Below are 27109 nucleotides of genomic sequence, written 5' to 3'. Positions count from 1 at the left end.
TGAAAGAGAAAACCGTGATGAAAGATATCAAGTTGATCAGATTTCTAGAGAAGAAATCGAAAGAGAGCCTACCCGGACTTATCTTCTGGAATGACTAATAACTTTAACGCTGAAGTACTGATTTCATAGAGTTTGGCTTCATTAGAACTTGAATGTCAAATTGATTTCGTTCTAATTGTTACTACATGATACATTAGCTTGACTATGTTCCAAGGTCAATTTTGTTGGTCTTGTTTGGAGTCTGATATACAGAGCTTCGTTTAACATTGACATTATAAGCAGGCATTGTCACTACATAATACACTAGCTCAACTATGTACCCCAAGGCCAATTTTGTTGGTTGTGTTTGCAGTCTAATGTACAGAGCTTTGTTTAACATTCACCTTATACACAGGCACACATCACCATATAATCCCTTCTATCATTCAAGCTTCTAAAATGAATGGATGAGCGCTTCTGGATTATCAACAGTGAGTTCTCTAATGGTCACTCAAGCTTCTAAGATATATGGTCTGGATGGTGAGTGGTTTATATTCAAAACCATTTCAACTCACTTCTAAGTAGTTTTCTAGCAATTGTTAATTTATAAGATATTTGTATGAATTTGAGTGATTTTATTGGAACAAAAAAAATATAAATGACTTTATTAGGTAATTTCATTAAGTTGAGTGACCATAAGGAACTAACTCCAAAAATTAGATAAATGACTTTACTCAACTCTACTAACTGACTATCCTTCAAAACATCTGACATTTTTTCCTTCCACAAGCTCCACTATAAGCGGGCGGGATGGTATACCAAATCTTCTCAAGAGGTACCCCCAGAATTTTAACTGGTTAGTAGCTCCTAATTGTGGGTGGTTGCTTGGAGAGCTTAAAAAAGACCAACCACAGGACATTGCAAAAAATAAAATAAAATGGACTGCTGCACACCACCTGGCTATTACACATGAAGCACCTGCGGCATAAATTACACCCTCTTTTCTGTAGGTATCGTGTGTGAGATATGCGTCATGGGCCAGCAGCCACATAAAACAGTTAAAACAGTGCCAACAGCCACATAAAACAGTTTAACTTCGTACGGGTTTTAGACTTCCAGATTTTTTTTATCATCCAATTGGGAAAGCCCTATACCCCCATCCCCATCGTATCCTCTTTCGATAGGAAAGAAGAGGCCTTTTCCCTATCTCGGGGCGCAACCGCTGGAGGAAGGGGCTTCATTTATTTGGAAGCGACTTCCCCTCCACTACCATCTCTCCCCCACCCACCACCACACACACAATATACCAATATATTTTTTAGTTTATTTATCTTTTTTAGTTTGTTTCGAAACATTAAAGAATGTTTTTTTTTTATCAGCTTTTAAATTTAACTTTCACATGATAGGTTTAAGACCATAAGATTAAAAAATATTTTGGTATATATATATCTTTAGTTTAAGACCATAGAAAATAAAGTTTTTTTTTATCAAAAATAAAAAAATAACTTTGAATCTTAGATAGAAAAAAATAAAAAAACAATTAAAAGTTAACTTTTGATTTATTTTTAACTTTAGGTCACTAATTAGCTTGAGCCATCGCGTTTACATAGAAGTTCCCATTCTGTTGTCCCTTCCATGTAATGCGGTCGTGAGAGACCCCACCTCCCAATCTTTCCAGCGATCCTGAGAGACGCCACCTCCAAATCTTCCAAGAAAAGCACAATTCGAGTCTCCAAACTTCTTGTCAACTTGTTCTCTGACAATGTCGTTACATTAACTTTTGAATATTTAAAGATGGATCAATCTATATACACCGTTAAATAAGTCAGATTTTACCAAATTAAATCTATTATAGGAAGTTGATTACGTATAGTCATCTTTATTTGATTGTTCAAAAAAGGTTACACATAAAAAAATTTGACAATCAAGAAGTTTCATACATCATTATTGAATCCAAGGCTCCCCTTAAAAAATAAAGCATTCTCAATCATACTTGTTCTTGAAGTGGAGTTTTATACGTGTCTAGCTAGATACGGTGAATTTTATGTCTATCAACTCTATTTCTGGTTAGAGTCAAAATCAAAATCATATGCAGACAACTTCAAATGGAAGGGGTCCTACCTCAACTCTATTTCTGGTGACTTCAAAAATCAAATGCCACCGCTGTGCCTTCAAGAGATGCTAGAAACTTCTGCCATTGGAATTCTAACACGTATTCAGCCAATAATATGCATTTGCCATCAAATAATCATCCTCCAATAAGAAAAACATATTACATTAACTAGGCATTCGAAACTTTAGTCTGTTGTCTGTTTTGTTTATTGATATGTGCTAACCTAGTAAAATATGCACAGACGGAGAACAAAAAGAAAGAAGACGTATACACTTGACAATTGACACATAGCTTTATACTCTTAAGCTGGAAATAACTATTAAACATAATTGAACTACCCTAATTTTCCTACTTTCTATATGCTGCTACTATATTGCATAAGTTTTTAACCGGCATTTTACAACATTTAAACTAGTTAAACTGTATATACAATTGATAAAAAAACTGTTTAATTATTGGAAGCAGCTGATGCAGGAGCATCATCATCTGTGGTATGGAACCTCCACTCAAAGACATAATCTTTGGACTGGCAAGCTAACTTCACAGCATTGCAGAAAGCTTTGACTGAATTCTTTTTCCCTTGTGCAGCTCCCCATTCTATCTTCACCCAACAATTGAACCCATCAGATGACATTGGCACACTGCAAGATGAATCCAAGAACTCAAGTATCACTTCCCCACCAATTCTCTTGCATGCATTCCCAACCATGTAGTCCAGCCAGCAACATTCAGGTTGACCCACCATCTCTTTGTATGCTGCATTTGTGAGCCTTACTTTGTTATTCGAGTCCGATATTACAGCTGGCAAAGCCTCTGCTTCAACTTCTTCCTCCACCTCCTCTGGTTTCTTCATAAATTTTTTGTTTGTTCCACCACCTTCTGGAGCCTCCTCCTCATTGATACACCCAATGGAAATACTTGACCCAACTGGGCGAACTGGCTGCGGGGTTATAACACCCGGGCCAGGGGTCTTGGGACCTTGCAATTGGGGCATGAAATCTAATTCTTCAGGGCCATCAGCTGCCAAATTCAAATCGATTCCTCTAATTTCCTCTCCAGAGTTTTTCTCTACTAGCATAGGAAGAGTAGTGGTAGTACAAGCCATAAGAGGGAGTGTTATGGAATTTGATGGAGTTGTAACAGAGGTACCCAAACCACATTTAAGAGGGAGAAGATTTGGGATTAAAGTGAACTGGGGAAGCACATTTGGTCTATAAGAAGGAGAAGCAGCCATCACCTGCTGATAAGTAGGAAATTGGCCAGCAGGAAAGTAATTAGCTCTGGCTCTTTTCATAGAAGGTGGACCAAGGGCAGTCCTTCCTCTCTTCCTAGTCCTTGTTGGCCTTGCTTGCAATTGAGGCCATACATTCCTCAAGAAAGGAGACTTTTGAATATTTGGGGGTAATCCAGTAGGATTATCCTCAGAAACAGGGCTAGTTGGAGCCTCAGGCTTTGGTGCTATTGGCCTATACCTAGCCATGATCTCAGCTGTTTTTGAGGTTGAAGGGTAAGGATTCAAAGTCTGCATCATTTTTTTTTTGAATAAAAAAGAACCCTTTTCCTCTTAACAACAACCAAAAAAAAGAACCAAATTCAGAAAAACAGAGAGGAGAGTTGAGGGAAAATTAGTGGGACTAGAGTAAGAGGTATAAGAAGGGTGATATAAGCCAATAAGAAAAGGGCAAAACATGAAAGAAGAGAACAGGTTGAAATGACACTTGGAAACATACGGTGGGTACGTGTTTGAGCTACTTTAAAACAAAAAAAGGACATGTGGGATTACAAGAGAGTTTTGAACTTGCATGCATGCTTTACACTTATCACACCCTAAGCCTTACTCCTAGCTGTCTCTCCCTTCGGTTATGAATGAAAAAGTAGTATCAGAAAAGAAAAGACACCTCCTTAAAATCTTCACTCCATTACTAATTACCCATTTTGCTTTTTTATCATATTTTAAGGATGAATTTATGTACTACTAATTAAAAAAAGTATAACGGATGTGAAAAAGAATAAGTTTTGTTTTTTTGAGTTAATAAGTGGGGGTGAGGCAGTGGGCTGCTTACCAATCAGACGGTGGGCGCTCATCTCATTGCACCGAAGAGAAAGGGCCTTTTGTGGGACAACGCGTGTTGACGTGGATCTCATGCATGCCTACACCTATCAGAATTTTGTTCTTTTTGGTTCCCTCTCTGCCTCTTGAAAAAAAAGAAAGAGGTTCAATGTACTGAAATCTTTTGCCTTACCAAGACTTTTAATTAGTTTTTAGAAAATTACATAGTATATTTGTTAATAAGTAAATAATTTACTTTGCAACTTGATTGTGAATTCGAAGGTAAAAAAATGAAAAGAAAAGTAAATAAGCTCTCTATTTTTATGAAAAGAAAGAAGATGTTTGTAAGTTATTTGAGTAAGTTACTTTAAAAGGTTGCTTGCAAAGCAACTTATGAGTTGTGTGTAAACTATTTCACAAAGTTGTTTGTAAACTACATGAAAATTATTTGTGAACTTTTTTTCAGGAAGTTGTTTAGTAAGTTACTAGTTATTTTTCAGAAAACTAGGGAAGTACGAAATAAATCTTCATAATCACATTATTCGCTTTTTAAGGTTGTTAACGATTTATATTCTTACACTTTATTTGATACGACAGGCTGATTAAATTAGTACTCACATATAGGTTAACCAATAAACTAAAAAATATATATGTAAAGAAATTATGTGTTTATAAGAATAGCATCATCAGCACATGTCAATTGTCATGTTGTTATTTTATTTTTTAAAAGGTGTCATTAAAAGATAGAGTAATATGTAAAGGTTAAGACTAAAGAGTTAATAAACAAAAAGGTGTGCGTTAACATGTTAATGAAATCGAGAAAACAAGAGTTAGAAATTGTGGTCATTAAGTTATACCAGATGAAAAAAAGCCTCTGGTTCTGACTTCGGTCTTTTTCTATGGGTTTTTTGTAGTCTTTTTAGTTCGTTTAAAAGATAAATATTTTAATTTTTTTTCTTAATTTCAATATTTTATGTGACATATTATGATCATAATATTTATTTTTTTAAGAATATTATATATATTTAATTTAAAACTATAAAATTTAAAGAATTTAAATTTGCTGCGTAGTAAAAAAGAAATAAATTAAAATAGGTGTTTGTTTCGAAATGTTTATGCTGTAGCTGAATAAAAGTTTGCTGTGATTGGAGGAGATTACTCCAGGATGTTACATGTGGCACCTCACAGGAAAAAGCTAAGTTCCTTTTTAATAATACTCACTTTATTACTTGAAAAGCGTGCCTTCGTGATATTCCTTTTGGTGCTATCATTTTACGATTTTGGTGTAATACATCTTGAATTATGGTCATATACTATGCTTGTTTTTTTTTGGAAATCGCAGGGCTCTCATCTTTTTAATTTCTTGATTATTGAACTTATAATGTTAAAATTGAGAGTAAGAAGTTTTTACCTTCCGAATAAGTTCTTCTTGTTTATAATACACTTTATTTATATTGATTGTTTTGTTTTGTTTTCACCTTTTGAGATTGATTTAAAATAATATTATTATTATAAATAATTAAGATTTTAGATGAACGGTTAGTATAATTTAAACTCTTATTCAAATTAGTGATGACAAAAGAAAATATATTATTTTATTTGAACTTAATATTTCCTCACTCGGTGTTGGTTCATTGATTTGACTTTAATAAATTCAATGTCTGCTGCGCCTTATTCTACGTAGATAATACGATATATTCAGAATCAAAACGAAAAATAAAATGCATTGTTTTTTCTTTTTGGAAGAATTAATAATATTCACTTTATCCTGTAATTTGAATCTAAAAGTTATCGATTAATAATGAAAATGCTTAATATAAGATTCCTTGTTGTGAACCTTGATTTGGAGATAACTTTAGATCAAATTTATCGAGTTTAATTGGGAATTTTTTGGAGCACGTCCACACTTGTTATATACATACAAACATTTGTAATTAAAAAATATATTATTAAGTGACTTAAAATATTTATAGATAAATTTCTTGAAAATAAGAATTTTCAATCTTATAAATTGTCTGCTAATAAAAATAAATTACCTATTACTTTAAAAATAATTTCAGTAAGTTCGGATTTTCACGTATTATTGGTTGATCACAATTTTTTGATATTTTTTTTATAAATAAATTTCTCAAAATTGAGAAAAATAATGTTTCTCCATACTTTCAACACACCTTATCTTCACCCTACCCAGTAACCTCCGTCCCTACCACACCACACCCCTACCAACTTCACATAATATTTATCTATATTATATACAAATATTTTCAAGATGATATATTTTATTTACATAAAATAAATAAATAAGAAATTCACTTATTTTCGTGAAAAATATTTTTCTCAACACTCTTATGAATTATGATTATGATGATACATACGAAAATGCTTTCACTAAATTAAAGTAACGGGACTTCTACTTAAGGAGCGGAGACGACCCAAAATGAGTTTTCTTTCTTTGTTATTATATATTAACCACGAGTATTCCATTAATTTCAATTTGTTTGTGCTACTTTTCTTTTTTAGTTTAAAAAACACATTTCTTTTTCTTTTAGCAACTCTTAACTTTCGACTTTCGTCAAGACTATAAGATTGAAGAGTATTTAGTATATTCTATGTGTTTTAGTTTAAAATCATAATATTCAAAAATCTTTCTTTATTTTATTAAATTTTGTGTCAAGTAAAAAATTGTTATCCCAGGGGATAATGCATTGAATAAGGATCCTGGATTACGTATATCAGGGATGAAATAATCCCATTTAACCTTTCCAGAGAATTTTGAGGATTTTAACATTAAAATTAGTCTTTAGTAAGAGTTACAGCACAAGATACTAAAGCACAGGGATTTTTTCATACATGAGGAGAATGAGTTGTTTTGGTATCAGATACTATTAAATTCATATCTTTCACTCTTTAAAACTAAGGCCAAAAATATTTGTAACGGCAATATACTCAATTAGTTTCATATCAGTATGTTTAATTATAACAATACAAATGTAACGTTCATTCTTTTGCTACAACGAAAAAAGTCAATATTGTCAATGCATGAAGTAGCGCCAATTTTCAACTTTCTCTAAAACCAATCTCTAAGTTTCAATCATGTCTAGTGGCAACAATGGAGCTAAAAAGGCTGAAGAATTGCATCCTCATCCAGTTATGGAACAACTTAAGAATGTACAATACTGTGTTAATAGCCCACCACCTTGGGGTACGTGCAAATTTAAAACTTACGCGATTTAAGTTATATACAGTGACCAGTTATATAGTTTTCTCTTTCAATTATTGTTTATAAGGATTTGAACTAAGATTATGATTAATAATATGATAATGCAGGGGAAGCATTGTTATTGGGGTTTCAGCATTACATATTGAGTCTTGGTAATATTGTCTTATTTCCAAGTATCATAGTTCCTCAAATGGGTGGTGACAATGTAAGAATTTCTTTCTATTCTATCTCAGCTTTTTATTATTATTATTTAAATTACATAGGAGGTAGGGGAAGGGAAACGGGGAGGAGATTACTAGGTGGAGAATCGAATCCTCACCAACAAGGTGAAAGTTCAAGTAGCCAACCAACTGAGATACTAAGATTCCCTTTCTTTCATCATTGTGATTAAGCTAGCATTTGTTCATAGATTTTAGGAATAGAGTTTGAAAATGAATCTTCAAATATCTATTTGACCATGAAATTTCAAGTTCCCAAAAACTGGCCCAGTATTTGGATGTTTGGCACTTTCACTCATATAACCTTAATTTTTTTCAAGTAAAATGCATGTCTAAACACTACTTCAAAAACTCAAATTTTCAAATTTTAAGTTTCAACTTCAAAAACTATAGTCAAACATATATAATTTCTTTTTCCCCCCTTTTGCCACTAGATAATTGATCCTGTATATTACTATCCTTTTATTGATTCAACTGATTTTCAGCCAGTTTTTGAATTGTAGGATGAGAAGGCAAAAATAGTACAGACATTGCTTTTTACTTCAGGAGTGAATACATTACTCCAATCCTTATTTGGGACCAGATTGCCATTGGTAATGGGAGGTTCATATGCATACTTGATACCAATCATCTCAATTATCCAGGCTAATAAGTTCTCAGTTCTTCAGGATCCTGAGCTGGTAATGTAACATTATTCCCCCTCTTTTTTTTTCTTTTTTTTTTGAGAGGGGTCCGAGGCTAGGGGTGTATCCAAGATTTAAACTTGATGGATTCAATCTTTAAGTTTTTGTTGTTTAAAAGTGTCGGAGCTAAAGGGGCGGAAAGGGGTTCATCCGAATTCTCTTAACTGAAAAATTACACTATATATAAAAGGTAAATTCTTTTACGTATGTATAATATGTATAATAGATGATGAACCTCCTTGGTGAAAATCCTGCCTTCATTATTCTATCACTGAATCATTGCACTTCTGAAATTATGAGTTTTGAGTTTAATATTTGTTGCAATTTTTCGCCTCGTGTTGAAATTAGAGGGTTGAACTCAGTGAACCAGGCACCATTTGCCTATGGTTGCTTGTGTGGGACTGTGAGTTGGTTTGTATTGGTGGGGGTGCAGGTTGTCAATTGAGTTGATGCTTCTTGAATTTGTTTTTTCATGATTGATATCCACAGAGGTTTATGCATACAATGAGGAGCATACAGGGGGCTCTTATTGTTACTTCTAGTTTCCAAATTCTACTGGGCTTTCTTGGCCTGTGGAGAAATGTTGTAAGGTGTGTGCTAATATGTTCTTTTTTCCAGCCTTGACTCTTGATTATGTGGCATCAACTTTACATCGTCTTCTTTTTTTGCTGCATAATTCTGTATTTCTTAATTTGATTCTATAATTTAGGTTACTTAGCCCTCTATCTGTGGCACCACTTGTTACCTTTACTGGACTAGGGCTCTACCATCTTGGCTTCCCATTGGTGAGAACTCTAATCCTAGATTTTCTCATAAGTATGATTTCGATTTAAAATATGCTCTCTGTAAAGATGAGAATCTCAGATTGCTTAAAACAATAGAAACAATCACGCCTCAGTCACAATCAAGTTGAGGTCACCTCAGATTGCTGAAGACATGCTCACTAATTATCTTTTGTAACCTTTGTTTTGTAGATTGCAGAATGTATTGAAGTTGGGATACCACATTTAATTTTCATGGTTGTCATCACACAGGCAAGTAGTGCCATTCACTTTTTCATGAATTTAAATTTGGATTGAACCTTGTCACTAATTCATGAGGTTGTTGAAGACGATACTATTTTGTATTCTCTTTGTCATCACCCTATCCTTTTTTCTGCATTGTGCTTAACTTTCTCATAACTTATAGATTTCTCATTTGACATGTCGCGGCAACAGTATTTCATATCGTTTATCCTATTCCTACTCACACTTGATTCCCTGAATGTAACAATGTTCTTGCAGTATCTACCAACATATCTCAAATTAAAGAGGCCCATATGTGACCGGTTTGCAATGCTCTTCTCTATAGCAATTGTATGGTTTTATGCAGCAATCTTGACCTGGAGTGGTGCATACAAGAATGAAAATGAAGCAAATTGTCGCACTGATAGCTCTGGACTCATTGCTGGATCTCCTTGGTGAGATTTCTCTTTATGTGCACATCACCAAGTGGCAATTCCTATCTCTTTATCATGTCTCTCAGGAGTTTCTGTCTTATGCTGCAACTTGCGTTACTTTATGCAGGATCGACCTGCCATATCTATTCCTATGGGGGGTTCCAACTTTCAAATTTGGAGATGCTTTTACTATGATGATCGCTTCTTTTGTTGCTTCTGTGGAGGTCTGTTCTCTGAACCTCTAATTATCTGTTCACTGTTGATATATAACACATAAGTCTTTGTAGTTAATGCTGTGAAAAAGAAATTGGCTGCTAGAAATAAGTTCTGAATTGTTTTGGTACACTGGTCTTTCATTTGTATAATGAAAATTACTCTTGAATTTACTTTTGAGTACTTATGTTGTGTAGTCAACTGGTGTATTTCATGCATCAGCGAGATATGGAAGCGCTACACCAGTGCCACCTTCTGTCATTAGCCGGGGTGTTGGCTGGCTGGTGAGATCAAATATTCTCTTCTATTCTCGTTGTATCAAGTTTCATTTACCTCATGAGTTTTAATTCGTCGCAGGGGATTGGGACTATGCTAAATGCCGTTTTTGGTGGTGTCACTGGTTGCGCTGCTACAGCGTAACAATCTCCTATCTTTTTAATATGAATTCCCTCATACTATGACTTAGGCTATGAACAATCAATTAACTATAATTCACAGGGAAAACGCTGGTCTATTGGCAATGACAAGAGTTGGAAGCCGAAGAGTCGTGCAAATATCTGCTGGTTTTATGATTTTCTTCTCCATCTTAGGTATGCTAATCCTAATGTATATATTGATTCAAAGACAAGAATCCATTATTTGATGGAGAAGGACTGACTAATTTTGTAAAATTAGACGCTTTTCGTCTGTATGCTAGCTACTGTGATGTATCGATTTAATTTGTGACATGCTTTATTGTTTGCTAGGAAAATTTGGAGCACTCTTTGCTTCAATACCTGCATCAATCATGGCTGCAATGTATTGTATCTTCTTTGGATACATGTGTATGTATCACTTACATTTTTACTATTTTGTTAATGCAACCTTTTTTTCCAAATGACATTTAGTCCATTGTCCCGAGACCTCACTCGTGGGATTATATGTTGTCGTCGTTGTTGTAGTTGTTGACATTTGATCCATTGGTTGAATTGCAGCTTCAGCTGGTCTTGGATTTCTCCAATTCTGTAACCTTAACAGCTTTAGAACAAACTTCATATTGGGATTTTCTCTTTTTCTGGGATTTTCCTTACCACAATACTTCAGAGAGCATCACATGTATTCTGTATCTGGTCCTCTTCATACAAATTCAAGATGGGTAATCACAATTTTTCATCCACTAAACTCTGTTATTTTCAGAATTATCGGTACAAACTAAACTCGTACTAATATTGCTCTTTTTAAACTGCAGTTCAATGACACAATGTCTGTCATCTTCATGTCACACGCCACGATAGCTGCTGCAGTTGCTGTATTTTTGGATAGGACTCTTCCATTTAGTAACGATGAAGCTCGAAAAGACAGTGGCTTGCATTGGTGGGACAAGTTTGTGGTATATACTAAAGATGTTAGAAGTGATGAGTTTTATAAATTACCATGCCAACTTAATAGGTTCTTCCCACCTTATTAGTCAAAAAAGAAATATCATCACTATTTTGTAAGGGGCTTGTTTCCTTCATAAATTCACTCGAGTTCGAGTTTTGTTCTTTTATTCCTTTAGAATAGCATATGTCATTCTGTTGACATCCTAGAAATCTTGCTATTATTGAATGTCAGGTGTATCTTTAACGGATCCTCAAATGTCATTGTACGAAATTTTTTTCCCTACCCTTCCTTAGGAGCTCCCACTTTTTTTACTCCTCGTTGACTCGAATTCATAGACTTATAATTGGAGGTGGGAGCCCCCCCTCTTGTCCATCCATGTCGAAGATGATCTTTGTATTACAACAAAAATTGTGCCTTATGCCAAAAACAACATAGCACAAAATAAAGCTTCTTGAGTCACTTGTTTTGTTACTTAGCTAATGATTATCAAAGAGGATTTCAATGCCAAAAACAGAGAATAAAGCCGTGAAAAATGCTTAATTACAGGTGAATTTATTGATTGATTTTGATTGATGAAAGGAGATAACATTTTGGTCAATCAGTTATGGATTCTTCTCCTAGAAAGTCACTCAATCTATTTAATTACTTTTTTCAATTAAATTTGTTAACATGAAAATTTTGTTTTAAACCCAAAATTTTAAGAAATAAAAATATAATTCTTTCAGAGCCTTGCTGAAGTCTTCACCACCTTTAGCAATTGAAGCTACTTCATGTAATAACCATGAGTAATTACTTGCAGGAGCATTAAGCATGCCATAAAGTTATTAAAGCAATCGCTTGGAGTTTTGATATTTTTAGGGCATAGATATTTTTGATTTATTCTTTAAATTTCAAGCACTAAAACTAATCAATACTATTTTATCAACTTATCAAATTCAGCGCAATACTATTTCGATATCATTATTATATAAACTTTTCAAATTTTTGAGTAGATTTTATTATTCTAACTTTATAGTTTATATTTTTCATTGAAATCATTATTTGCATTCTTACTTCATAATGTCCGTGTATATCATATCTCCTTAGACCTTATTTGTAGGATTACACTAAGTAGGATTGTTCATGGTTATGGTTAAAAAGCCAAACTGAACCAAACCGATTTAAAAAATCGATATTTGGTTTGGTTTGAAAACCGATACTATTTGGTTTGATTTTGGTTTTACTAAAAAACAACCAAATCGAACTGATAAATTAGATATATAATTTTTATAATTATTTATATATTATTCATAAATAAAATATAAATATTTTGTTATAGTTTAATTAACTTAAGTCTTTAACTTTAGCATTTTCTTAAGCCCAACACTTAAACCCAAATATAACAATTCTAAGTCCAAGTTCATCCAAATCCATTTTAGTCATTACCACCCTACTTCACATAGTAATTACACTTTCTATTAATTGAATCAATTTGTTTGTGTAATAATAACTCTTGTATTGCTTAATTGAACCGATAGTACCTTCTTTGTGGATTGTTCATGTACTAGGTGTTCAAAAAAATTATTACTTTCAAATCGAATAAACAAAAAAAAAACTGAATCAAACCGATAATAACCAAATCGACGGTTATTTTTTTTTGTTTGATTTTGGTTTTAGTCAATAACCGATTCAAATCGAACCACCAACACCCCTAACACTAAGTATGTTATAATTATTCAATTTATATATATTTACTTAAAAAAATAAAGTCAATTGATGAAGTTTGACTTTAGGCTGCCCAAACTTATTGAGATTGCTTTGACATTAAGATATTTTTTTTTATCAATTGGGAAAAACATCTAATACCGGTAACTTGTTGAGACTTGAGACGGCCCATATATTTGATTAAATTTGTTCATTGCGATTTGAACGCAGCAGCATATGGCGGGCAACAGCTCCGCCTCACTGAAGATCAACTCTTGTAGCCCTGCTTCTCCAATATGGTGGACTCTGAAAATAGTGGGTCTTCCTATATTTACAGAGGCTTCTTTTATTTAGTTACTACAAATGAATTCCTCAAACTAGTTGTATTGGGATATTACAACTTGATCTTAATAAACTTTTGAGTGAACAAGGAATTTTCAATAAATTTTGAATTTTGTTTTTGTATTGGGATATTTAACGTGTGGGCACACATAATTTAAAGCCTAAGATAAAAGAGATTGTCATAGTGGGGCCAGCTACTTGCTTTCCTTCCATATTCTAGGTACCTACTTTGCCTTTTTCTGCTTGCCTCGTTATCTTGCTTATGGACAAAAACTAGGTCTATCAGAAATATCTTCTTTGTCTCTGAGTTAGGAATTGCACTTTGTAAGACTACTGAGTATATTGTTGGACATGAACTAATCAAACTGTTGAAGAGTCACATCGGATGAAAAAGGGATGGGTGGTCTCCTTGTATGACCTTGGGCAATCCTTTCTCATGAGCTAGCTTTTGGTACTGATATTGGACAACATATGGAATTGTCCACGCACCAGGCAATGAATTGCATAGCAAGTCCTGAGAAGATCTTTCGAAAACTGCTGACTTTTTTAGTTAGAACTGTGATTTAGTCTATAGAATCTTACGCGCTAAGAATTGAGTAAGAAAAAAAGAACTTGATAGTTGATAACCTTGACTTTCATCGCCAATTGGAAATTTCCAAGTCTTCTTCAAGGTTTAAATTTGTATTTAAACTGTGACGCGCCATTGAACTATAATACTACACCTTTTGTGTAATCATATTGTCAAGTATACCAATTTATCCTTATTACAGTGAAAAACTAGCCTCAAAATCATCAGGATGGTTGATGCAGTTGTGTCCTATGCAGTTGAAAAACTGGGAACATTCCTCATAGAGGAAGTTTCCCTGCGCCAAAGTCTGAGAGAGAATGTTCTTTGGCTGAGAAATGAACTGTCTTTCATGAAAGCTTTCCTCAAAGATGCTGAAAAAAATCAAGAACAAGATAACCTGGTGCAGCAATGGGTATTTGAAATCACATCCGTTGCTAATGATGCTGTGTATATCTTAGAAGCATACAGTTTGGATGCGGCAAAAGATGGTGATCATGCTGCTGGATTCGTTGATCGTCTTAAGGCTTATGCTTGCATCTGTCAGAAGGAGGCCAAATTACACGACATTGGGAAGGACATCCAGTCCCTCAAGGAAAGAGTCATGGACATCTCTCGAAAACGAGATACCTATGGTATTGCTCACAACAATAGTAATGCTGGAGAAGGGCCCAGTAATAGGCCAAACTATACGTCTTCCATGTTAACATTGAGGAGAGCAGTGTCCTATGCAGATGAAGATCAACTCTTTGTTGGATTTCAAGAGGTCTTTCAAAGACTGCTTGATGAACTTCTAAAAGAGGAGTCTCACAGAAAAGTCCTTTCAATTTATGGTATGGGTGGGTTGGGCAAGACCACTCTTGCAAGAAACCTATATAACTCCCCAAGTTTAATCACTACCTTTCACACTCGTGCTTGGATATCTGTCTCTCAACAGTATAGTATTCCAGATCTCCTTCGGAGTATCATAAAATCTATTGAAGGCTGCAGTGAAGAATTGCTCAAATTGCTGAAGGAGATGTCAGAGAGAGACCTAGAAACTTACCTCCGTAATCTATTGAAAAAGCACAAATACCTTGTGGTGGTTGATGATGTATGGCATCGAGAAGCTTGGGAGAGCCTGCAAAGAGCCTTACCAGATGACAACAATGGCAGTAGAGTTATCCTTACAACACGAAAGAAGGAAGTGGCTGAAAGAGTCGATGACAAAGGTTTCCCCCATGAACTTCGTTTTCTAAATAAAAAAGAAAGTTGGGACCTTTTATGCAAGAAACTACATCCAGAGAATAAGATGGTTGGTGCTGACTTGTACTCCCCATCAATGGAAAGGCTAGCTAATGAAATGGTGGAGAAGTGCGGAGGATTACCACTTGCTATAGTAGTACTAGGTGGGATACTTTCCTACAGAAAAGGGGTGGACGAATGGCAAAAGGTGAAGACACACCTTTGGCAACATATGAAAAATGACTCTGTTGAGATAACTCACATCCTATCATTGAGCTACAATGATTTGTCATTTGAGCTCAAGCAATGCTTTTTATACATTGGCATTTTCCAAGAAGATCATGTGATCGACACTGAAAAGTTGATGCATCTGTGGCTGGCAGAGGGATTCATACCAAGAATTAGAGAAGAACATATGGAGGATATTGCTGAAAACTTCCTACATGAGCTAATAAGTCGAAGCTTGATTCAAGTGGCCGAGACATTCTTCGATAAATTTTTTGCATGTAAAATACACGACCTACTTCGGGATCTTGCTGTCCAAAAGTCCATGGAGGTTAACTTGTTTGACATTTATGATCCAAGTGTAAGCTCGGTTACTCCATTTCGTCACCGACATGCTATTCATGGACAAACTCAAAAGTATCTTTCACTTGATCTTTCGAAATTGAAGGTAAGGTCAATATTGTTTTTTGATAAAGAATTTGAGAAATTGGATAATAGTGAAAAGTTCATGACATTCTGTACGACGTTCCCACATCTATATGTGCTGGACTTGGAGAACATCTATTTTAGTGAGGGTAAACTACCTGATGCTATAGGCAATTTGGTACACCTGAAGTTCTTAGGCTTGTCTAACACTAATCTTTTCAAACTCCCATCTTCCATTGCCAAACTAGAAAACCTACAAACGCTGGAAGCACTGATTGATGACTATTGCTCATGCCAATTACCTCCTCAGATAGCCAAGCTCACAAATTTGAGACATTTAATTACTCGATATGAGGTTCCCCTGCAAGTTAACAGGCTGACAAATCTACGAACTCTGAAATATATTCGTTGTGATCAGTGGAAAGATACTGATGCTTCTGGTTTAGTCAACCTTCAAGAATTGGGCATGGAACAAATTGCGAAATCTTACTCCCTAATATCCATTGGCAACCTGAAAAGCCTCACTACCTTGTTTCTAATTTGCAATCGTGGTGGAACTTTTCCTCCCCTTGAACCTCTTTCTTCTTGTGAAAACCTTCACAGATTGTGGTTATCAGGGGGAATAGAAGAACTAGCAAATTTAAACAATCTGCCAAAATCCATCACTGTGTTAGTCCTACAGTCTCCATTCTATACAGGACTCGAGGAAGATCCAATGCCAATTCTGGGGAAGTTTCCAAACTTAAAGCATCTCGAGTTATCATGTGCTTACATGGGAAAGAAAATTACTTGCAACGGCAACAGTTTTGGTCAGCTGGAGACCCTTAGACTTGAATATCTTGACAATCTTGAAAGCTGGCATCTTCACACAACTGCTATGAGTGTGCTTAAAAGTTTGAGTATACGTCAGTGTCCGAAGCTGATGAAAATTCCAAAAAGAATGGAACATATTAAAATGCTTGATGGTAATCAAAGCCAACGGGAGTACTATTATCGGTTCCCACATTAACAAGTTAGGAACTTGCTGCATGTCTGAAGCTTTTGAGGTGTGTAAATTTCATACTTATTTTACATTTGTTCATTATTTTTCTTTTATTTTATCCAATGTTAATTATTAACTTACTTGATGCTTCTTCTGTCCTAAATGATTCAAAGTTGGTTGTTATATGTTATGCTGCTAATGCATCCATCTATAACTATACATTTTCTAGAATAGAGTGCTTAGTGAAGCAGTTCTTCATGATCAAATGTTTCTGAATTTGTATCCCATGGAGTAAGATAAACATAGCTTTTTCATTCAAAAGATTCAGGATAGACACTCTTATTTGTGTGTGATGTTTTTTCTTCTTTAATCATGTGCAGAGGAGGCTATTAAAACAATTTTTTTTTTTATGTTGTTTTTGCTTTTTCATATGTCGTGTTGAGAAATTCATTTTGACATCATCTCTCTTTGTTGACATCATTGATGGATGTACCTTTACCAATTAGACTTTATTATTTAAGGTGCTGGGACATATGTCCTGAGCAACTAAAAGTGCAGAAAATGTGACATAGATAGAGTCCGGGACTTTGAGCGTGATCATGCAGTTTTATTTATATTCTCACAAAATAAAAGTGTTTTCTCTTTCTCTAATTGATTTCCTGAATGTACTAATGTTCTTGCAGTATCTACAAACATATATCTTATGTGATCAGTTTGCAGTCTCTTTTCTATTCCAATTTTATGGTTTTATGCAGTATCTTGACCTGGAGTGTCTCATACAAGAATGCAATTGATGTGAATTGACACACTGATAGCTCTGGACTCCTTGTTGTATGATGATTTTCTTGACCTCCAAACTTCTCCAAGATATTTCTTTTGAGAAGTACCATATGTAGTATGAAATTCGAAGTGATTTTTAACTGACTGAGACATGTTCTTTCACATATTTTCGCATCACTTAGGTGCAATTCTTATTTCTTTGATTATATTCTTGAAACCTGCAAGTCACAGGTTTGAGCCGTGGAAGCCGCCACTGCATTAGGGTTGGTTTTCTACATCTTCCCAGGACCCTGCTAACTTGGGATGCTTTTTGCACCGCGCTGCCCTTATATGCTTGAAGCCTGATTTGGATTGAAGAATGTTTGATGTATAGAGCTAGTGAACACTAAAACGAACATGCTTTTCCCAGGATGATCATTCTTTTGTTGCTTCTGTGGAGGTCTGTTCTCTGATCCCTTACTTATTTGTTGGCTATTGATATGTAACAGTCCAAATATCTAATGTTGCTTAAAAAGTAGGCTGCAAGAAATAAGTATTTTTAATTGTTTTTCGTACTCTGGTCTTTCATTTTCATAGTGAAATCTAGTTTTGAATTCAATTTAAATCCGTTTGTTGTGCAGTTAACTGATGTATTTCTTGCATCAGCACGATATGGAAGCGGCAGCACTGCACCAGTGACACCTTTTTCATCAGACGGGGTGTTGGCTGACTGGTGAGATCAAATGTTCTCTTCTATCCTCTTTGTATCAACCTTTATTTACCTCCTGAACTTTAACTCTTGGCAGGGGACAGGGACTTCGCTAAATGCTCTTTTTGGGGGTGTGGCTGGTTGCACTGCTACAATGTGACAGTCTCTGATCTCTACAATGCTCCTTTATTCTAAATTTCGTCCTAGGGTACGAATTCTACAAATATACTCGTCTATGCTCGACTTTCATGTGACATACCATTAATTAAATATGGTTGACATAGAAAATCGGCTAAGCTAAAACTTTACAGGGATAATGCTGGTCTCTGGGCAATGACAAGAGTTGGAAGCCGAAGAGTCATGCAAATATCTGCTGCTTTTATGTTTTTTCTTCTCCGTCTTAGGTATGCTAGTGCTGATGTATTGATTCATGGACAAGAATTTATTAGTTGATGGAAAAAAGACTGACCAATTCATGTATTTCTACCTAAATTATACTCTATTTCTACGTATGCTAGCTAATGCTAATGAATTGATTTAAGTCGTGACATGCTTTATTGTTGGTCAGGATAATTTGGAGCAATACCTGCATCAATCATGGCTGCAATATACTGCATCTTCTTTAGAACAAACTTCATATTGGAACTGGTCCTCTTCATACACATTCTAGATGGGTAATCTCAACATTCATTGACTAAACTCTGTTACTTTTAAGGATTATCATTACAAAACATCCTCATACCAATGTTTGTTTTCTTCAAATGCAGTTTAATGACGCAATATCTGTCATCTTCACATCACATGCCACGATAGCTGCTGCAGTTGCTGTATTTTTGGATAGGACTCTTCCATTAAGTAACGATGAAGCTCGAAAAGACAATGGCTCGCATTGGTGGGACAAGTTTGTGGTATATACTAAAGATGTTAGAAGTGATGAGTTTTATACATTGCGATGCCAACTTAATAGATGATTCTTCCCACCTTTTAGTCAAAAATAAATGTCATCACTGTTTTGTAAGGGGCTTGTTTCCTTCATAAACTCGCTCGAGTTCTACCAAGTTTTGTTCTTTTATTCCTTTAGGATAACATCTCATTCTGTTGACATCCTAGAAATCTTGCTATTATTGAATGTCAGGTGTATCTGCAATGGATCCTCATATGTCCTTGTTCAAGATTTCCCCCCTACCCTTCACTAGGAGCTCCTACTTTTTTTGTTGACTCGAACACACAAACTTATGATTGGAGTCCGAGGGTGCTTAACCCACTCTTGTCCATTCATGTCGAAGATGATTTATTGTATTACAACAAAAATTGTCTTGTGCCGAAAACGACATAGCTACAAAATTATGCTTCTTGAGCCACTTGGCATATTTTTTTTAACATGGCTAATGATTCGAATAGGATTTCTATGCCAAAAACAGAGAAATAACGCCGTGGAACATGCATTATTACAGGTGAATTTATCGATTTTGATTGATGAATGCTGTTGGATTTGAAAAGGCGTGAATTAGAAATGAAGTTTTTTGTGACCTCTCAAGGGAAGTGACTTTTTTTTTTTTTATATACATGTGTTAGTTGTTTAATTTTATACAAATTTAAGTGTTTACTTATACACCTCTAGTTGAAGCACATAGATTAAATTAAGGCCAAGTTAAAAGCACGTTATGCAAATTTATATTTCAGTTACTTGGCTAATGATTATCAAAGAGTACTTTTATGACGGAGAAAAAAAATCAAAAATCGAAGAACTTTATTTTGTCCGTACAAAAACCACACTACCACAGTACTCTATTCTCACATGAATCATTTTTTCCTCGAATCAATGAAAACGGTTTTGATTGATGAAATATTGTTTGGGTTTCAATTACTTTTGGGTTGTGGGAGTCAAAAATGTTCATTGCAATTTGAACCCTACGCCTCACACAAGATCAGCTCTTCAATAATGGTGGAGTCTTAAAAAGGTGGGTCTTGAATGGTTTGCTAAATATAGTTGCCAAATAATGGCAAGTTGAATGGCCAAATAATATTTGCCAAGTTTTTTTCTAAATATTTTTGAGAATATCTATGGCTTATAGACTAGTTGGAATATTAGAAATTGTCTATATACAACTTTTGAATGAAGATGGAATTTGCAATAAATTTTGAATTTTTTAGATACCAATAATTCAAAGTGCAAGGTAAAATGGATGGTCATATTGTTATCCTTCCATGTTTTAGGTCACCAACTTTGCCTTTTTCTGCTTGGCATAGTGATTGGTTATGGACATAAACTAATTGAACTTTCATTATAATATCCCATAGTTTGAACTTTGTGAAAGCAACTATTTCATTTTCAACACTAAATAATGCAAGCAAAATACAGGACCGTGACTTAGTCTATAGATTCTTACGCGCTAAGAATTTGAGTATGAGAACAACTTGATAGTTGATAGCCTTGACTTTCATAACCAGGTGGAAATTTCCAACTCTTCTTCATGGTTTAAATTTGTACTTAAACTGTGATGACATCGTGATCGAGTTATAATACTACTTATTTGCTTGCAATCATATAGTTAAGTATAGCAGTTAATCCTAATTACAGTGAAAAACTAGCCTCAAGATCATCAGGATGGTTGATGCAGTTGTGTCCTATGCAGTTCAAAAACTTGGGGATTTCCTCATAGAGGAAGTTTCCCTGCGCCAAAGTCTGAGAGAGAACGTTCTTTGGCTGAGAAATGAACTGTCTTTCATGCAAGCTTTCCTCAAAGATGCCCAAAAAAAGCAAGAACAAGATAACCTCGTGCAGCAATGGATATTTGAAATCACGTCCGTTGCTAATGAAGCTGTGTACATCTTAGAAGCATACAGTTTGGATGCGGCAAAAGATGGTGATTATGCTGTTGGATTTGTTGATCGTCTCAAGGCTTGTTCTTGCATCCATCAGAAAGAGGCCAAATTCCACAACATTGGGAAGGAAATCCAGTCCCTCAAGGAAAGAGTCATGGATATCTCTCGAAAACGAGATACCTATGGTATTACTTATATGAATATTAATGCTAGAGAAGGGCCAAGTAATAGGCCAAATGATCCGTCTTCCTCATTAATAAGAACATTGAGGAGAGCAGTGTCCTATGCAGAGAAAGATCAACTCTTTGTTGGCTTTCAAGAGGTCTTTCAAAGACTACTTGATGAAATTCTCAAAAAGTAGTCTCGTCGAAATGTCCTTTCAATTTATGGTATGGGTGGGTTGGGAAAGACCACTCTCGCAAGAAACCTATATAACTCCCCAGGTCTACTAGCTATCTTTCAAACTCGTGCTTGGATATGCGTCTCTCAACAGTATAGTATCCTTCGGAGTATCATAAAATCTATCCATGGTTGCAGTGAAGAACTGCTCAAATTGCTGAAGGAGATGTCAGAGAGAGATCTAGAAACTCACCTCCGTGATCTATTGAAAGAGCGCAAATACCTTGTCGTGGTTGATGATCTATGGCATCGAGAAGCTTGGGAGAGCCTGAAAAGAGCCTTACCGGATAACAACAATGGCAGTAGAGTTATCCTTACAACACGAAAGCTGAGAAATGAACTGTCTTTCATGCAAGCTTTCCTCAAAGATGCCCAAAAAAAGCAAGAACAAGATAACCTCGTGCAGCAATGGATATTTGAAATCACGTCCGTTGCTAATGAAGCTGTGTACATCTTAGAAGCATACAGTTTGGATGCGGCAAAAGATGGTGATTATGCTGTTGGATTTGTTGATCGTCTCAAGGCTTGTTCTTGCATCCATCAGAAAGAGGCCAAATTCCACAACATTGGGAAGGAAATCCAGTCCCTCAAGGAAAGAGTCATGGATATCTCTCGAAAACGAGATACCTATGGTATTACTTATATGAATATTAATGCTAGAGAAGGGCCAAGTAATAGGCCAAATGATCCGTCTTCCTCATTAATAAGAACATTGAGGAGAGCAGTGTCCTATGCAGAGAAAGATCAACTCTTTGTTGGCTTTCAAGAGGTCTTTCAAAGACTACTTGATGAAATTCTCAAAAAGTAGTCTCGTCGAAATGTCCTTTCAATTTATGGTATGGGTGGGTTGGGAAAGACCACTCTCGCAAGAAACCTATATAACTCCCCAGGTCTACTAGCTATCTTTCAAACTCGTGCTTGGATATGCGTCTCTCAACAGTATAGTACCCCAGATCTCCTTCGGAGTATCATAAAATCTATCCATGGTTGCAGTGAAGAACTGCTCAAATTGCTGAAGGAGATGTCAGAGAGAGATCTAGAAACTCACCTCCGTGATCTATTGAAAGAGCGCAAATACCTTGTCGTGGTTGATGATCTATGGCATCGAGAAGCTTGGGAGAGCCTGAAAAGAGCCTTACCGGATAACAACAATGGAAGTAGAGTTATCCTTACAACACGAAAAGAGGATGTGGCTGAAAGAGTCGATGACAAAGGTTTCTCCCATAAACTTCGTTTTCTAAATAAAGAAGAAAGTTGGGACCTTTTATGCAAGAAACTATGTCCAGAGAATAAGATGGGTGGTATTGACTTGTTCTCTCCTTTAATGAAAAAGCTAGCTGAGGAAATGGTGGACAAGTGCAAAGGCTTACCACTTGCAATTGTGGTACTAGGTGGGCTACTTTCCCACAAAAGAGGGGTGGACCAATGGCAAAAGGTGAAGACACACCTTTGGCAGCATATGAAGAATGACTCTGTTGAGATCACTCACATCCTATCACTGAGCTACAATGATTTGTCATTTGAGCTCAAGCAATGTTTTCTGTACTTTGGCATTTTCCGAGAAGATGAAATGATTGATACAGAAAAGTTGATGCATTTATGGCTGGCAGAGGGATTCATGCCAAGAATGAGAGAAGTACACATGGAGGATATTGCTGAAAACTTCCTTCATGAGCTGATAAGTCGAAGCTTGATTCAAGTGGCCGACACATTCTTCGATAAAATTCTTACATGTAGGATGCATGACCTACTTCGGGATCTTGCTGTACAAAAGGCCATGGAGGTTCACTTGTATGACATTTATGATCCAAGAGTAAATTCGGTCACTCCATTTCGTCACCGACATGCTATTCACGCGCAAACTCAAAGGTATCTGTCACTTGATGTTTCTAAATTGAAAGTGAGGTCAATATTGTTCTTTGATAACGAGTTTAAGAACTTTGACTATAGTAAGAAGTTCATGACGTTCTGTATGTCATTCCCCCATCTATATGTGCTAGACTTGGAGAATATCCTTTTTGATGGGAATGAACTACCTGATGCTATAGGCAATTTGGTACACCTCAAGTTCTTAGGCTTGTCTAATACCAATCTTTTCGAACTCCCACCTTCTATTGGCAAACTAAAAAGCTTACAAACGCTGGAAGCATTGATATTTGACAATTGTTCTTGCAAACTACCTCCTCAGGTAGCCCAGCTCACAAATTTGAGACATTTAGTTTCTCGATATGAGGTTCCTTTGCAAGTTGACAGGCTGACAAATTTACGAACTCTTAAGTACATTCGTTGCGATCAATGGAAAGATACTGATGCTTCTGGTTTAGTCAACCTTCAAGAATTGGGCATGGAAAAGATTAGGAAATCTTACTCCCTAAAATCCATTGGCAGTCTGAAAAGCCTCACCACCTTGTTTCTAGTTTGCCGATATGGTGAAACTTTTCCTCCCCTTGAACCTCTTTCTTCTTGTGAAAACCTTCACAGATTGTGGTTATCAGGGGGAATAGAAGAACTAGCAGATTTAAACAAGCTTCCAAAATCCGTCACTGTGTTAGTCCTAGAGTGTGCACGACTTAAGGAAGATCCAATGCCAATTCTGGGGAAACTTCCAAACTTAAAGCATCTTGAGTTATCATGGGCGTACAAGGGAAAGCAAATTACTTGCAAGGGCAACAGTTTTGGTCAACTGGAGACCCTTACACTTGGTAATCTTGAAAAACTAGAAAGCTGGCATCTTGACACAACTGCTATGAGTGTGATTAAGAGTTTGAGTATATTTGGGTGTCTGAAGCTGAAAAAAATTCCAGAAAGAATGGAACATATTGCGGTGATTGATAGTAATCAAGCCAAAGGGAATACTATGATCGGTTCCCAAATTAACTAGCTAGGAACTTTCTGCATGCCTGAAGCTTTTGAGGTTAGTAAATTCCATCCTTATTTTACATTTGTTCTTTATTTTTCTTTTATTTTATCCAATGTTTATTATTAACTTACTTAATTCTTCGTCTGTCCTAAATTGGTACTCCCTCTGTTTTAATTTGTTTGTCTTTGTTTGACATGGCATGGGGTCTAAGAAGAAAATAAAGAAGACTTTTGAATCTTGTGGTCTTAAACTAAAGATATGTATAATGTACCAAAATGCTTTTTAATGTTGTGATCTTAAATATGCCATGTGACATGTCGAAATTAAAAGAGTTGCCAGATTAGGAAAGCGGCATACTTTCTGACTCATAATATCCTCCTGTGATTATTTAATTGTGCAAGTTAACGGGTTCAATTTTCGTAGCGAAACTAAATCAATTATAGAAATTGTAGTATATACTTACGAAGTGTATAAAAGGTGATGGTGTTTGATTCTGGAAGACGTGAAAATATATTGGATAGAGACGATAATATCATGTTAGGAACAGACTGAGATATCAAATGTGATCTTACATAGGTCGAAGTATGTTATTTTTTGTATTTGAGGTATGACTTTGAGATATATGTTTTAGAAAAGACTTTGAATTTGAGTTTTACTGTGTGAAATTTTTGCTGAATATAAATACTCCACAATTTCCAAATTGTTCTTGTGTCACAGTTGTAGATTTGGTTAGTGTCACAGTTAGAGATTTTGCTTAGTCAATTAACTCGTTCCTCTTACTTACTTCTGTGCAGGTATAAGAGATAAGTTTGAGCTGAAGAGTTGATTAGTATGCAGTTTTAGTTTGAGATATAGTTTATTTGAGCCCTACAATTAGTGTCTCTTGTCTGCCTCTCTTTTTGTATCCCTGCTTTCCAAGAGACACTTTCCGTTACTTCATTGTACGTTTGTGTTCCTGTTATATAATCGTGCCAATTGGATCAAATGTTATGCATTTTTTTAAAAAAATTTAATTTAATTATGGATTTAGTTAATGGGAGATATCGGTTTTGAGTATTGCTCAGTTGGTTCGATAAATGGAGTCATCCCACTATATGTCGGTCAACGCCCCCTTATTGGATCATGACACCAAGTTTTTAATTGTCTATTAATCTAATCCATATTAACTGTCCTAATAGTTATGTTATAACCAAATACTGATTTAAAATTTACCTTAAATGATTCAAAGTTGGTTATTGTTTGTGACCTTAGTGAAGCGAAATCCATGTATTAGATATGGTTGTCATCTAACAGACAAGTTAAGTTCCTGTTACCTTCATGTATCTGAGGTTTGAATATGTGTCCTTTCTATAACTATATATACATTTTCTAGAATTGGTGCGTTCTGCTTAGTGCACAAGCTCTTCATGATCAAATGTTACTGAATGGTAGCCCATGGAGTAAGGTTTCAATTACTTGAGAAACATAGTTTTGTCATTCAAAAGATCCAGGATATATAGACAGTAACACTTGAGTGTGGTCAGTGGTGTTCTGTTTTTAAATAATGTACAGAGGATTAAGAAAAGAAAGTCATACTGATGTATAGCTTTCTCATAGATCTCGTTGAGAATGCCATTTTCGTATCATCTCTCTTTGTTGACATCAGTTATGGATGGATCATTACCAATTAGATATCTACCAACATAACTCAAATTATAGAGGACCATATGCGACTCATCTCTATAGCAATTGTATGGTTTCATGCAGCGAACTTGACTCTGGAGTGATGCATACATGAATACAAATTATTCAGATTGTCGTACTGATAGCTCTGGACTCATTTCTGGATCTCCTTGGTGAGCGTTCTCTTAACCTCAAAGATTTCCTCTTCAATTACATGTATGATGAGTCCTTCCACAATTTCCATGAATGTGAGAATTTACGTTTTTTTCCAAAATACAGTATCTAGAATGAAATTATAAGTGATTCAACTGTCCGAAGCATGTTTTCTTACTTATTTTCACATCACTGGTCAGATGATGCAAAGAGTATTATCTTTCAAATTTTCATCAAGCTTTTTCCAACTTCCTGATTCTGCCAGCAAACAAAAATATCTTTCACATTCCTTGGCATCACCAATCGCACATCACACATGTTAAGAAAGAGATCCCATAGCTGCTTTGTGTAATTACATGCAGAAATAAGTTATGTGCAAATTCCTGAGAGTTATAACGTAAGAAGAATCTACTGCACAAAGAAATTCTGTGTTAAACATGCATTCCTAGCTGAAAGCTATGTTGCTCGTACTCTTCAAAAATGTCAAGGGGTGTGTGTGAGATTCTTCAAAGGTAGAACTTGTCCTTATACAACTTTTCTATGAACAGGGGATTTTCAATGAATGTTGAATTTTGTTTTGTTGTTATGTTAGGATGTTTAACGTGTAGGCAGCAATAGTACAAAGTGTAAGATAAAAGAAATCATCTTTGTTGGCATACTGTGACCAGCTCCTTGTTTTCCTTCCATGTTTTAAATCACCCATTTTGCCTTTTTCTGTTTGGCTCTAATTAATAATGATTGGTTATGGACATAAACTAATTAACCTTCCATTATAATATCCCATAGTTGTCTCTTAAGCAATGCAAAATGCATAGGATCCTCAGAGGATCTTTCTAAAGTTGCGGACTTTTTGTCAGTTTCAGCATTAACTAATTCAAGCAAATAGACTTAGTCTATAGATTACTCTCTACCCAAGAAAGGCAGAGGTAAGGTCTATGTACATTCTACCTTCTCCCGACCCCACTTGTGGGATTACACTGGGTATGTTATTGTTGTTGTTAACTTGGTCTATAGATTC

At 35.4% G+C, this 27109-nt stretch overlaps 4 protein-coding genes across 7 annotated transcripts; 3 read left to right on the top strand and 1 right to left on the bottom strand.

The window, feature by feature from the left end:
• Positions 1–2540: 2540 nt before the first annotated feature.
• On the bottom strand, positions 2541–3623 carry LOC107062454 (uncharacterized). Its single transcript, XM_015313108.1, has one exon. It carries the CDS (start codon positions 3621–3623, stop codon positions 2541–2543), a length of 1083 nt encoding a protein of 360 aa, XP_015168594.1.
• A 3115-nt stretch (positions 3624–6738) lies between these two features.
• On the top strand, positions 6739–11533 carry LOC102587315 (putative nucleobase-ascorbate transporter 10). The gene is made up of 14 exons (XM_006356791.2): positions 6739–7344; positions 7470–7567; positions 8084–8260; positions 8753–8853; positions 8973–9048; positions 9238–9297; positions 9547–9722; positions 9829–9925; positions 10112–10198; positions 10272–10330; positions 10413–10504; positions 10661–10738; positions 10889–11049; positions 11143–11533. The coding sequence occupies exons 1-14, from the start codon at positions 7236–7238 to the stop codon at positions 11359–11361; spliced, it is 1590 nt and encodes a 529-aa protein (XP_006356853.1). The 5' UTR covers positions 6739–7235; the 3' UTR covers positions 11362–11533.
• A 1569-nt stretch (positions 11534–13102) lies between these two features.
• On the top strand, positions 13103–19348 carry LOC102587953 (disease resistance protein RPP13). 4 transcript variants are annotated; one of them, XR_001474625.1, is made up of 7 exons: positions 13103–16787; positions 17735–17942; positions 18124–18215; positions 18289–18399; positions 18503–18595; positions 18760–18865; positions 18959–19348. XR_001474625.1 is itself a non-coding variant. In XM_006356792.2 (2 exons), the coding sequence occupies exon 1, from the start codon at positions 14099–14101 to the stop codon at positions 16748–16750; it is 2652 nt and encodes an 883-aa protein (XP_006356854.1). In that variant the 5' UTR covers positions 13103–14098; the 3' UTR covers positions 16751–16787; positions 17479–17722. The 4 variants fall into 4 exon arrangements, 1 of the variants encoding a protein (XP_006356854.1); XR_368060.2 differs by having other exon boundaries at positions 17729–17942; XR_001474626.1 differs by lacking the exon at positions 18289–18399 and having other exon boundaries at positions 17729–17942.
• A 2884-nt stretch (positions 19349–22232) lies between these two features.
• On the top strand, positions 22233–25259 carry LOC102586637 (disease resistance protein RPP13-like). Its single transcript, XM_015313134.1, has 2 exons — positions 22233–24330; positions 25071–25259. The coding sequence occupies exon 1, from the start codon at positions 22255–22257 to the stop codon at positions 24295–24297; it is 2043 nt and encodes a 680-aa protein (XP_015168620.1). The 5' UTR covers positions 22233–22254; the 3' UTR covers positions 24298–24330; positions 25071–25259.
• Positions 25260–27109: the final 1850 nt, after the last annotated feature.

Source organism: Solanum tuberosum, unplaced genomic scaffold, assembly GCF_000226075.1.
Source record: "Solanum tuberosum cultivar DM 1-3 516 R44 unplaced genomic scaffold, SolTub_3.0 scf00226, whole genome shotgun sequence".
Taxonomy (NCBI): domain Eukaryota; kingdom Viridiplantae; phylum Streptophyta; class Magnoliopsida; order Solanales; family Solanaceae; genus Solanum; species Solanum tuberosum.
The sequence above is the reverse complement of the archived record's forward strand: the minus strand, read 5'-3'. Positions and strand labels throughout refer to the sequence as shown.